General features: G+C 51.4%; 1 protein-coding gene across 1 annotated transcript; it reads left to right on the top strand.

The window, feature by feature from the left end:
• Positions 1-248: 248 nt before the first annotated feature.
• Positions 249-11959, top strand: PLBD2 (phospholipase B domain containing 2). The gene is made up of 11 exons (XM_019506695.1): positions 249-452; positions 1507-1665; positions 2764-2864; positions 4121-4335; positions 4660-4754; positions 5769-5929; positions 7477-7572; positions 8393-8464; positions 9012-9164; positions 10497-10659; positions 11412-11959. Exons 1-11 carry the CDS (start codon positions 267-269, stop codon positions 11577-11579), a joined length of 1569 nt encoding a protein of 522 aa, XP_019362240.1. The 5' UTR covers positions 249-266; the 3' UTR covers positions 11580-11959.
• The last annotated feature ends 1302 nt before the right edge of the window (positions 11960-13261 follow it).

Below are 13261 nucleotides of genomic sequence, written 5' to 3'. Positions count from 1 at the left end.
TCCTCTGGTTGTGGTCGTTTGGGAAAAAATCCCAGTAGTCATTCTCCAGAGCTCCAGCCTGGTGCTGGCCCCAACTTGCACTGGGTGTCTGCACTGGAAAGTTCCTGGGACCAGGTCCAGCAGGTGAGCACAAAGTGTTCACCATGGCCAAGGGAGCAGGTTTGCTTTGTCCTGAGTCTGAGCTCTTATCTGAAGGGCACTTAAGATAGTAGAATACACACAGCTCGGCTGGATTCCTGACTGCCCTCCAGGCGTATGGCCAGGCAATGCATTGCCTTCTATCTGCAGGGTTTTTCCATTGCACTGATTTGGGCTGTGTCTTCATCACAATCATTGCAGCCTCACTTTTCTTGAACAGGTGGTCCTTCCTGGAGCTGGCCACCAATGAGAAGTACAATGACAGTCTGCAGGCCTACGCTGCGGGGTTGGCTGAAGCAGCTGTGTCCAAGCAGGTAAAGGCGTGCTGTCCTCTAGCTCTGCTGCTGCACAGCAGTTCTAATACGCAGCCCCCAGCTGAGCCTAGGTCTTACAGGAGGACAGGTGTGACATCTCTGTCCTCAGGGCCAGATCAAGACCACAAGGAGCCTCATGGGCCAGAACTGGACACAGCGGTGGTGGTAGTGGTGCAGGGGTTAACATAGCTATTGCTTACCACCTCTCCCCATTGCCTTCATGCATCCCCAGTACAGCTCCATAGCTAGGAATTTGATGGTGGGCCCCAACCCTGAATTCGCAACCCTTCTGGAGATCTGCAGGCCAGATGGACCAGGTCTGTGGGTCATCTCTGTGACCGCCCTGCTATGGATAAATTTATCTTGGCCCTTACTCTGCAGTAAAGTTATTCCTTACTAAGGAGCAGACACCACCAGCTCGTCATGTTAGCAACCCCCAGCAAGCTCTCTTATTGTACCTGGCTGGTATAGTAATGCACTGCGACAGAGGGGATTTGAATTGAGCAGACAGCTACCCAGGTATGAAATTGAGTGGACACACAATGCCTTCCAGGTAGTACCTTTTCACGCCATAAAGTTATGGCATGTTATATGAAGGGTCATTTTACCCTTGGGCCAAGTGACTTACTGCAGAGCAGGGCAGGGCGTTTTGTGTCTGCTCTATTTGTATACAACAATGTTGTGTGTCTACCCTTTTCCCCCCACCCCCATCTCTTCCACCAGTGCTCCAGGTCTGCATCAGTCCTGACTTGCACCCAGCAGATTCTCTGATCAGCCCTCTTGTTTGGGCTGTTACAGATGCACATGTCCAGAGACCTACACTCCCAAACTTGTTTTGCTTGCATCTGACTCAGTTCGGAGTTGTGTTTTTGCCTCCTCAGCTACCTCCTGCCCCCGGTCACCATCTCTCTGGATCTGCAGCCAGCTCTCTGTCTGTAGCCAGTGCCAGATACTCTGGCATTATTGAGGGGCAATAGGGACCCAGCACTTTACACCAGATTTGAGGCTAGCCTGCCCTTCCAACCCCCCATCTTGTCATTCTGTCTCCCTCCAGCTCATCTACATGCACTGGATTAACACCATGATGGGCTACTGTGGCCCCTTTAAATATCAGACGGACTACTGTGAGAAGCTGAAGAGCTACATAGAGGCCAACCTGGCTTGGATGGAAGAGCAGATGGAGAAGGGAGAGGATTCTGAGTATTGGTACCAGGTAGGAGACCCAGTACTTTCAATCTGCATGTATCAACAAGGGATGCTGAGCACTGCACAAAATGGTAGGGTTCCCTGTGAGAAGAGCATGAGTCTCAGACATCATTCCTCATCCAGGAGGCCCCAGACATGGGAAAATCAGGGAATTGATTTCTAAATACTAAATTCGTTCACTCTCCCATCTGGTCCTGAAAGGCCATGGATTGTCAAGCATAGCTCCCAACTATTTGTGGCCCTTACAGGTTTACCTGGGATTTCAAGCAAATAAGTAAACAAGTGTCTTGGCTAATTCCAGCTGAAGTGATCAGATCTGGCCTTTGTGTCTCTTTTCTCTTACAGGAAAAGTTAATCCTTTACTTCCCTTCCTAGAAACCTTCACATGCTGAGGGCTGACTGGGCAGTTTCACACACAGACAAGGTTGAATTTCAGGGCTGGAAGTGAAACTAGAGCCATCCTGACTTTGCACTGAAGCTCAGCAGCTTGCTCTGTTTTGTTGGCATGTGGCCTGCTGGTCATGATGATTCAGAAAGAGGAAAAGTCTCAGCCTGATTGCAGAGCTCAGCAGGCTTTTCTGGCTGGTGGTTCAGGGGGAGGCCCCTAGCACATGTGATCTTCAGTCACTGAGGCTAGGCACAGGTGTAACTGAACCTCTTGGAAAAGGGAGGGGGATTTGCTGCTGGAGGGTGTGTACATAAACTATTCTGATTTAACTGTTACATGTGTCATCTGCTCCTATAGCACTAAGTGAGCTGCAAATTCATTCTTGAATGAAATGAGGTTAAGGTTACAAGGGTGCTACTTCCTCTTACTGCTGCCTTTAGTAGAAGACCTAACATTAACAATAGAACATCTTATACCCATGTAATTTACTACTAGTATAACCGTTACATCTGTTCACACCCTCAGACACAATTGCCAAGAGCATCATCATATCCTTCAAAAGCCACTTGTCAGAGTAGGTTGTCCTTCCCTTTCCCATTCTGGACTCTCTTGATCTGACGTGTACTGCCTGTTGTGAGATCCTGGCCCTGTGCCCTCCCCATGGTCTGTCCCACCCCATGAAGGAGTTTTATGTGAACCTGTTCCTTCCCTCGGTAGGTGCGCCTGGCTTTGCTGCAACTCAAGGGCCTTGAGGATGGTTACTACGGACGAGTGGCCTTCCCCAGTGGACAATTCTCCATCACACCTTTTGGCTTCCTGTAAGTTCGACTGGAGAAAGATGAATCCTCTTAACCCCTTCAATTCTGAATTGTGCCAGGAACGGAGATGAGCTGGAGTCAAGGGAGAGTTCTGCCTGGTGGTGGCAGGGGGACACGGGTGTCTGGCCAGCCTGAGCCAAATAGCTGTGGCTGTCCTGGCTGCCATATGGACCTTGAGGCTGTGTCCTGTACACATGCAGGAAGGGAAGGCCATAAGCTTCAGGCATGTATTATAATCCCCATTGTGAGGGAAACTGAGGCATGAATTGGTGATGCATCTTGCTCAGCAAGGAAGTCAGCGACAGCACTGGGGGTAGAACCCAGGAGCTGAGACTCCAGGACTCCTGCTGGGTGCACTAGACATTCCCCAACCACATGTTGCTTGACATAGGGGTCGTGCTTGGAAATGGTGCCTTGTTGCTCCACCCCATGTGCCTGTGGAGTCTTCCCAAGAGAGGTTGCTGACCAGCCAGTGTGCCCTGGCTCTCATCAGGCCAGAAGCAGAGCTTCCTATGCTGCTGGCTGGTTTTGGATTGCAGAACCCTTCCTAGACACACTGCCTCTCTGTGCCCCAGTTTCCCCACTTGTCTAACAGAAGGAGGAGGAGGTCTCCCCTCAGAACTGCTGAGGTAGCATTTGTGTGGTGCCTCAGTGATGGGAAGTGCTGTGTTTAGGGGGTGGGGATCTTCCAGTTGCTGTTCAAATACTTCAGTACTGCATTCAGACTCTCTAAACCCTTTGGACCCACAGTGCATTTCTCCCCATAAGGCCCCAAGAGCCTCAGAATTGAGCCTTGGATGGTGCCACTGAGCTGTGTCACTTTGTGTCCCTGTGTGTTACTCTCCAGTGGCTGGGTCTGGTATTGCTGCCCATTGTTTTCCTCATGTGATTAGTTTAGCTCCTGGGGTTGAAGAAGGCCGGAGTCAATGGAGGCAAAAGTCAGGCATTCATTACCTGGTGCCCTATGTCAGCCTTTGCCTGAGGAGGCAGTTTTAAGCCTGTCAATAGGGCTTGCACTTTATCTGTGCTTAGATAAGAGGGCTGAGCTGTGACAGCAGGGAGTGAGTCTGGGGAGGGTTAAGATGATCCCCCTCCAGCCCTGTGCATGTGGCAGGAGTTCCCGTGTTCCTCTGAGGGCTGGGCCTGGCTGGGATAACCAGGGCAGGCTTCCCACTGAGCTAGGGAACCTGAACATGCAGCCAGTCATCCTGGGCTTTGGTGGTATTGGGTGTCTGTTTTTCTCCCTGGATCCTCAGCTTGTTCCAGTTGGGGGGTGATCTGGAAGACCTTGAATCTGCCTTGAACAAAACCACCAGTGCACGTAATCTCGGCTCTGGATCTTGCTCTGCCCTCATCAAGCTGTTGCCAGGAAACAAGGATCTCTTTGTATCCCACGACACCTGGAATTCCTACCAGTCCATGCTGCGCATCATCAAGAGATACACACTGCCCTTCCACACCTCGGCCCAGAGTGCGTACGGGATATATATGGGGAGGGCAAGAGGGGAAGGAGCCAGCTGGGGTAGGGCGAGCATGGAAGCTTCCCACATTTATAGCATATTTCTCTCCTGCTTATGCATAATGAGAGAAGGGCTCTTGCTGTTGGGTTCCACTGGGCTGACCCAGGAAGAGGGGAGATTTCAGCTCCTGCTGCCCCTCTCTCTGGATTCTGTCACCTCTGAGTGGAGTTTGCTGTATGCAGCTGAGGTCCCCTGACAGTGTCTGTCACTGGGGGAGGGGCTGAAGGGATACTGATCCCCTGCCCCTGATGGCTTCCTGTGATCTGGTCCATCAGGCAACTTTGTGGTTCCGGGGAACATCCAGGTTTTCTCATCCTATCCTGGCACCATCTTCTCAGGAGATGACTTCTACATCTTGAGCAGCGGCTTGGTGAGTAGCTGTGGTACCTCCCTCGACACAGCCCCGTTGTCCCTGACTCCTGCTGGCTGTGCATTGCCCTCCCCCATCTTGCTGCTTCAGGGTTCAGCACTAGGGTTGTGTGAAACAGCACCGTTCCGTTTCGAGGTTTCGACAGAACGGTGTTTAATTTCAAATTTCATTTACATTCGAAACCACTGTTCTGTTTTGTTTAGTCCGAACAGTGACTCTGTTTCTACGTTTTGCCCATAGGCTATAGTAGGGAAGCTCGAAACAGCCTCTCTCATCCGGCAGGCAGATCGGGGCCCCGCAATCCCGGGAGGGCTGTGGGGGATTATGATTGTGCTGGGGAAGGCAACTCAGCCTAACTGAGCTGAGTTCCCCTCCCCAGCCTGATCGTAGTGCTGGGGAGGGGAACTGAGCCCGGGCTCAGTTCCCTTCCCCTGTGCTGTGAATGGCTTCTCACAGCCTGGTGGCAGGAGGCAGGGAGAGCCAGGCTGCACTTCCTGCTTGGCTGAGCCACATAGGGCTGCAGAGCCCCTGGGAGCACAGCCCTGGTTCTTCTGTCTCCCACCGCTTGGCTGCCGGCTGCTTCGAAACTCAAAATGTTTTGAAACTTTTGAAATGTTTTGACTAGTCTCGTTTTGTTTCAAGGCTGTTTCAAAGCTCTTTTTTTTTTATTTCACTGTTTTGAGCTTGAAATGAGTCGAAACAATGTTGAAACGAAACAGTTGGTGAAATTTCGCACAGGCATATTCAGCACCAGGGTAGTGAACCAAGGGCTCTGCCTCTGCCTTGGTGTCTAGTCCAGGGTCCTGTCAGTGCAGGGTTGTATTCAGGTGTCTCCCTGCCATGTTAACTCCCATGCACCCCCAGTCTTTACATGGGAAGTGGGGAAGGGTGGATCCAGCTTGGCCTGTTCCACCCCCAAATTCCTGCTCTGTTACTGAGAGCCCAGACCTGGACTCTGGTCACTTGCCCTCTTTGCTGGCTTTGATCAGGGCCTCATTACTGTGGTTCCTGTAGGTGACTCTAGAAACCACCATTGGGAACAACAACGCTGCCTTGTGGAAGTACATCAATCCGAAAGACAGTGTCCTGGAGTGGCTACGAAATATAGTGGCCAATCGACTGGCCAGGACAGGGGCTGAGTGGTCAGCCATCTTCCAGGAGTTCAACAGTGGCACGTAAGCTGGCTCAGGCTCACTCTTTCAAACTCTCTACTTCTATGTGGGATGTCTAAGATGCTGTGTTCTATTTTGGCTGAGCAGGAAGATTTAAGCTGGCGTTGATATCAGGATTTTGTAGTAGGCACTCTATGGTGATGGCAGAATGTCATGGGTCATCGCAGAGCACATCTACACAGCAGTCAGAGGTGTGCCTACAACCCACAGGGGCATTCCCAGGCTTGTATAACGTAACCAACATGGGTACCCACAGCAGTGACAATGCACTGTACCAGCCTGCCACAGACCTTGGCATCTTACTCAGACAGTTAGCCAGTGTTGGTCCATGCTAACATGGCTTCACTGCTGTTAGCTAGATTAGAATGAGCTGTCTTGTGCTAGCTTTCCTGAAAACTCACTCTAATGGCATTCACACCTCTTGTGTCATGCCATGGCCACGTGGTATGACACAGCTATGGTAGCACAGCAGGTTGCTAAGGAACTGTGGTGCCATCTCAACATGATGTCTGTGTTGCTGTAATCAAAAAGCAAACTTAACAGGCGTGAACCAGCAGCTAGCTTGCTTGCACCATTGCCCACTGCTGGAAGGGTGTATTACTAATACTGTTATGCATATTACAGCATGATATTGAAAACTGCCATGAAGGAGGAGAAGAAAATTGTTCCCTCTTGCCAGAGAAGGCAGGATATGAGGCAGTGGATTTCAGCTGAAGCCAAAGAGATTCAGCTCAAATTTCAGGAAAAACTCCCTGACCATAAGGGCAGTAATATCAGTGCAACAAGCTGCCGGCAGTGGAGGTTTTCAAGAAGAGGCTGGATTAGCATGGGATGGTTTAGGAATAACACCTTCTGCACTTGTGCTAGTGATTGCATTAGGTAAACACAGGTTCCTTCCACCCCATGATACTCTGAATAGCCAAGGCAATGGGTAGGGGAAAGTTGTAGACTAGTTATGTCTGTTGCTGAGGGAGACTGTCCTCTCCTGGAGATGATCAGGGCTTGTGTTTTGGAGTGGAAGGACCTGAATTCAGTCCCCGTCATTGCCATGCAGCTCTGAGATTTGTGGTGCAGTAAGGTATAGAGACACTTGGGAGGTCCTTTGTAGCTATGGGTGTACCACTAGAACAGCATTCATTGTGTTTGCCACAGAGCAGTCAGCCTTGCTCTCAGAGCAGCCTGCAGTTTCTGATTTCTCTGCAGCTGTAAAACCAGTGGCCAGTGATGCATCAGGTTGATGAAATGGTGGGGAAGAAATGGGTGGGAGGGCAGAAACGAGAGCAGGGGAGGGAAACCTTGTGACACTTCAGTGGAGCTTAGCTGGTTCTTGGTTACAATGTCTCTCAGTCTGTGGCAGCAGCCTGAGAGTTGTCTGTTGCAGCTCAGATGAGATCCTCCAAACCGCATTGCTGTTCTTCATGGTATGCCCGCAGTCTGCACTGCAGAGAAGCTAGTTGCCCTGAGTAGCCACGTAGAAGGACTGTTGCTAACAAATGCTGTGGTTGAAGGACACTGATCTTGGGGTGCGACCTCTCTGCTCCTTTGCCCAGGTACAACAACCAGTGGATGATTGTGGACTATAATGCTTTCCTCCCAGGCAAGGCCAGCATCCAGCAGGGGGTGCTGACGGTGCTGGAGCAGATCCCGTAAGTGATTTTTCTTTTTCAAACCCCCCATCTAGCTGTAGCAAGCTGTGGGCAGGATGCTACAAAATCACTCCGATCCCTGCCTGACCCTGGGCATTAATGAAGTAGTGCCTGGGCTGTTACAGCTCCTTCCCCTGTGTGGAGGTTCTCCCTTCTGTGTTCAGCCCAGCCTTAACTTTCTGAGACTTTCGCTGTTGTTCCAAGACAGAGCTGCATTTCCCATCTCCCATGCCAGAGATGTTGCTGAGATGTGGAGAAGATAGGGGCTCCTGATTAAGGAGAAGTGGCTGCTCTGGCTGACTGGCTGACTTCCCCAAAGACCGCCTGTTCTTCCTCTCCAGCTGGGTGTTGGCTCCATTTGGCCATTCTAGGCCCTGATCCAGAGATGACTGTAGTGGGGTGTGGGGGCTGGGGCAAATCAGCCTATGCAAGGCCCCTTTAACAGTGTGAGGGGCAGGACCATGGTCACTCTGCCTGGCTTCTGCCTGGCTCCATGGGGCTCCCAAAGCACAGGGCCTGGGGCAGTCGCCCTGTTTCCCTCCTCCCCACCCCACCAAAGGATGGCCCTGCCCTGATCAGACCCAGGAGAGCTGAGAGGACAGCAGGCTGCTGGGGATGGCTGTTGGCTGTTTGTAACTGTGGCAGCTTTATACCTGGAGCAGGCTCTGGACTCCCCCAGTTAGACTGACAGGGTCCTTTTTTATTCAGGACTTTTGAGTATCTTGAGAGGGGAAGGGGCACTCCTGCTTTCCCTGCATGACAGCCACTTCCCAATGTGTTCTGGCCTGTCTCATGCCAAACCTTCTTCTCTCCATCTCAGGGGTCTGGTGATTGCAGCTGACAAGACAGAATTGCTGTACCAGCAGGGATACTGGGCCAGCTACAATGTGCCGTAAGAACATGCTTCTCCCTCCATTCATCCCACCCTCCCTGGCTTAGGGAGCCTTGGCTACAGGAGTCAGCGGGTGAATAGGCCCCCTTGTCTCTGCTGCCCTTACCCCTGGTGCCCTTAGTTGGGCACTGCTCTGACTGGTCTAAAGCCATTGAAGTTAATAGGATTATGGGGCTTAAGAATAAGATTCACCTTGCCCTCTCTCATCCTTGCCCCATGCGAGCAGGGGCTGGCATTCCTATGGCTGCAAAAATGGCCCCTTGTGTGTCTCTGACTGGTTCCAACTGGGAGCAGCCATAGCCGAGCTCATCTCTTAAGATGGACCTCTCTTCCCCTCAACTGTCATTGTCTGTGAACATGGAGGGGGCCTGTGAGGATGTGGGTTGTCCTGAGAGGCTGGAAGCAGGCTTTACTGTCCTCTTCCATGTCAGGGAGGACCTGCCTCTTGGCTCTGATTCTGAGCTGGGGTTCCTTAAGGTGTGTGCAGGTCAGCAAGAGCCCCTGCTGTGGGCACTGATGTTGGCAGTGTCCTGCTCTCTCCCACCAGGTACTTTGAGGAGGTCTTCAATGTAAGCGGCAACCTGGAACTGGTGAAGAAATACGGTGACTGGTTCACCTATGACAAGAACCCCCGGGCCCAGATCTTCCGGCGAAACCAGACGCTTGTCCAGGACATGGACTCCATGATCCGTCTCATGAGGTGAGGGCTCCCCTGTGGGGCAGTGGCATTTCATCTGTGGAGGGCACACTACCTATAGGAAGAACGGACCTCAGTACACACACACTCCTCCCCCTTTGGCCTAGACAGCTAGGGAGGATGGGTATGCTCAGGGCAAACTAAGCAGTGGGGGAAAAATGAAGGTGCTTAGTGTTCTGCTATATGGTAGTTGCACATGCTAAGTTTGGCTAATGAGGCCTCATCACATGCTGGCCCTTCATAGCTCTGCGTTGTCTATGAAATTTATGCGTAGGCTCAGAGGAGACTTGGTGGCAGCCTATAAGTACATCAGGAGTGTACATCAGGACCCGGGAGCATGTCTGTTCACCAGGGCTCCTTTAGGGAATATTAGGTCCAGTGGTCACACACTGCTGAAAGACTATTTTAGACTGGACATAAAGAAAAACTTCTTTACTGTCTGAGTCTCCAGAGTCTGGAACAGACTCCCCCCAGAAGTGGTGCAAGAACCTACTCTGGACACAACTCAAGTTGTTTTTGGATGCTTATCTTGCTGGAGTCATCTAACCCCAGCTGATTTTCTGCCCCTTGGGCAGGGGACTGGACCCAATCTCACAAGGTCCCCTCCAGCCCTAATGTCTATGAAATATATGAAACTAAAAATATTTTGAGATTCTTGGAGCTGAGAGGCTTTTATGAAGTGATGTGTTGTGATGTCATAGTGATAATCTTGTCTTGATATTCAGGGGTGATGCAGTATTGCAAAATCCCAATACTCTGTTCCTTTAAAGGAGGCAGGGGGAGCCCTTCCCTGTGTGTTGTAAGTAATGTCCAGAAAGAAAAATGCTATGTGAGAACTGGGCTCCATGAGCAGGATTTGGCTCTTTATCCCAAGCAGTAAGCACCTTTATGGTCAGGGATGTTCAGATGCTGGTAGCTTATTTCCAGTCTGTACAAGGGCAGGTTCTTTGTTCATCACCCCAAGGCTGATACCACTCACCTAAGTCCCAACTGCAGTTCTACCTGTAGGGCCTCCTGCTTCCTGTGTTAAGTTAACCATCCTGCCTGATCTCCTAGTGAGTGAGGATGCATGTTAGACCCCTTATTTATAGAGCTGCCTGCCCAGGGCGATGAGACCCAGTTCAACAACTCCCTTAAGGTAATGAGTCTGTCTATTGACTTCAGATCAGTCCAGTAACTCCAACTCCGTCCTGTCCCAGTGGCTTCTTGTTCCCTTGCCCTGTGAGCCAGTGAGCCCCCTGCCTACCCTGTTGTTGGGAGAATATGTCTGCTGCTGTAGGACACAGCTCCCCTTTGCTACCCAGGATCAGCATCTTTGTATCTCCTCTGCCCCAGGTTCAATAACTTCCTGAAGGACCCGCTGTCCCGCTGCCGGGGCTGTGACCCCCCTCAGAATGCTGAGAACTCCATTGCTGCCAGGTCAGACCTGAACCCGGCCAATGGGACCTACCCCTTTGCTGCACTGCGCCAGAGGTCACACGGGGGCACTGACATGAAGGTGAGGACAAGCATGTGGTCCCCATGGTGCTTGGCACTTCTGCAGATCCAGAGCATCAGGAGATCAAGTTGGGTTCCTCCGTGCTGGAAGGGGATGTTTTAAGGGGCTGCTCTGGGTTTAGTGGTTGCGTGCTTCTGCAATGAAAGGCATCTTGGTCATGGATCTCCAGGCTGTTGGGTATGGTAGAGCTTGCATATAATTCCATGTCTTGCTACAGCGGAGATTGGGCCACATGGAGCACATTCTCAATGACTGCTCAACATGCATCAAAGCCTGGCAGTCAGGTAGTGGGACCAGGTTAGCCCAGCCCTGAGTGTGTGCCAGGAGGCAGGTTTGAGATGGAGCATCTGCAGGTGGCTAAAAGGGTTCAGGGTCAGGCTAATCCAGTCGCATTGCCTGTCCTCAGGCTTTGGTGTGGGCTGCGTGGGAGCAGGTGGGTGGGATGTGCTCAGTGACAGTGCTGATGTGCTTACAAAGGACTTGTTGCAGTCTTGGTGAGAATGACTTGGAGCTCAGGTAGGAGAGCTTTGATTGTGAGGTCATAGGTTCAGTTCCTGATGTTTGATGCTTCCCCAGGGGATGTGGTACTGTTTGTGTGTATAATATAAATCATACCATGTGTGTGTGCCTCCTTGTGTTCCAAGGCATTGTTTTGGCTTGGGTGTGTCTGTCCTGCTGGCAGGATGTCTACCCTGTGGTGCTTGCCCTGACTATAGAGATGAAGCTATTGTCTTCCTGTGTTCTCTCCTTAGATCACTTCTTACAGGATGGCCAAGGACTATAGCCTGATGGCTGCCAGTGGACCCACCTGGGATGACGTTCCTCCTTTCCAATGGAGTACCTCCCCCTATAGCAGTCTGCTTCACATGGGACACCCTGACCTCTGGAAGTTCCCACCCATCAAGGTTCGGTGGGACTGAAGCAGAGGCCGATCCCCTGAGGGTCACGGCTATGTGGCTTGGGGATGGGGGTCGACACCCCACCATCTTCCCATCTGTCTTGTATGCCAAACTTTGGCCTTGCCACTGTGCTTTGGAAAGTGGGTGCGCTCCATCTCCAGCTCCTTCCCCTGGAGGAAGAAGGGAAGCATGTCCCATCTGTCTGTCTGACTCTGCAGGGGGAAGAAGATGGTATGGGGGGAGTAGGAGGGTAGCAGGATGCTGTTGAGTACAGTGCACTTACTGGATCAAACTGAGCCTTGGCTTAAGTGGATGTAGTTCTCATTGGGTGCATCTACATGTTCATTAATATGCAATAGTTACTGTGAATTTAATTTAGTACTTGCTTAATGAAGTACTAAGTAAATGCACAGTAACTTGCGCTACTGCGCAGTAGTGCCAGTGCATGTTTTTTGTGATGCTTACTGTGCAGTAGCCTAATAACACTGCACAGTAGCATATTAACATGGTTTTTGACTAGCACACTGCTGTACAGTGTTATTAGGCTACTGCACAGTAAGCAACTCATGTAGGCATGCCCGGTGTAACCAATGCTTTTGCTTCTTACTGAAGCTGTGGCTTGGACTGTCCCGAGGTGCGTACCTCGGTTTTCTTCTGCAGCATTATTTTACCTTGCAAACCAGCTTCTCCTTTCCTCCAGAAATGTGGCACTGCTCTTTTCCAGGCAGGTCCAGCTTCCCATTGTGCCCTCCCTCCCCTGCTCTGAAGGTGTTCTGTCAGTGCTGCTTCCTTTATACCCCTGCTTTGGAAGCTGGTGCCCAAAGTCCAGAGCTGGCACCAAATCCCAGAAGGAGGCTGGCAGCCTCAGGAGGAGCTGCATGCTGTGGTGGAGCTGTGCTCTCAGGGGCTTCTGCACCTCTATTGGTGCCAGGAAGTGACAGGTCTGGGGCATAAACTCTTGGAGTGACCCATAGGAAGGAGTATGTCCATTCTTTGGACCCATTACAGACACCCTTTGTAATTTACCCCCTCTTGAATGTAAACTCCAAAGCAACTGGTGGGGGCAACTGGAGATCTGCAGCCCTTAGTCTTCCATGATGGGGTTTTGGGTTGCACCAGCCTAACCATGTCTCTGGGGTGCCAAGGCAGATTGCTCTTCCTGGGTGGAATTGTGCGTGGCATGTTACATCCCTTCCCTTCACTCCATTTGCACTGGGCTTGGAAACTGCCTTGAGAAACAAGCGGGCTGTGTGGGAAAGGAGTCTTATCACTCTTGTTTTGTTTTGGCTGCTGTCTGACATGCCTGGGGCCACATCCCCCAGGCTGCTGCTGTGCTTGCTGCATCCTCCACTGGTCCAAAAGGTGAGGCCTTAAGGGGATTGGGGTGTAGGGCAGGGAGGGAATCCAATAGGATAATGTAGAGGGGTTCCACTGAGGAGTCCCCAGACCCTGAGATTTCTTCCTACCCTTGCTCTGCTTGCAGCTCTTATTTCCCTGGGATTGGATTCCAGTTGTGTGGGGAGGACATACCTGGGGCAGGTGACTTTGCACGTTCAAGGGAAACGGGGCATGGCTATTCCCCAGGCCGGCTGGGTTAAAAGTGTTCCCCTTTAAGAAGGTTGGGGGGGATAGGGGGGGTTCATTGAGCAAGCCCCTCACTGGAGTAGGACTTGGGCACTGGCAGGGGCTGGTCCTGGAGGATC

The sequence above is a fragment of the Gavialis gangeticus genome, unplaced genomic scaffold, assembly GCF_001723915.1.
Source record: "Gavialis gangeticus isolate Ggan-Ray unplaced genomic scaffold, GavGan_comp1, whole genome shotgun sequence".
NCBI classification, from domain to species: domain Eukaryota; kingdom Metazoa; phylum Chordata; order Crocodylia; family Gavialidae; genus Gavialis; species Gavialis gangeticus.
This window is presented reverse-complemented; position numbering and strand designations above follow the sequence as displayed.

Coding starts and splice junctions, on each gene's coding strand:
- PLBD2 (XM_019506695.1), top strand. CDS start 267: ATGCATTGCCTTCTATCTGCAGGGTTTTTCCATTGCACTGATTTGGGC. Junction 1,666..2,763: donor ATTCTGAGTATTGGTACCAG/GTAGGAGACCCA, acceptor TTCCCTCGGTAG/GTGCGCCTGGCTTTGCTGCA. Junction 8,465..9,011: donor TGGGCCAGCTACAATGTGCC/GTAAGAACATGC, acceptor CTCTCCCACCAG/GTACTTTGAGGAGGTCTTCA.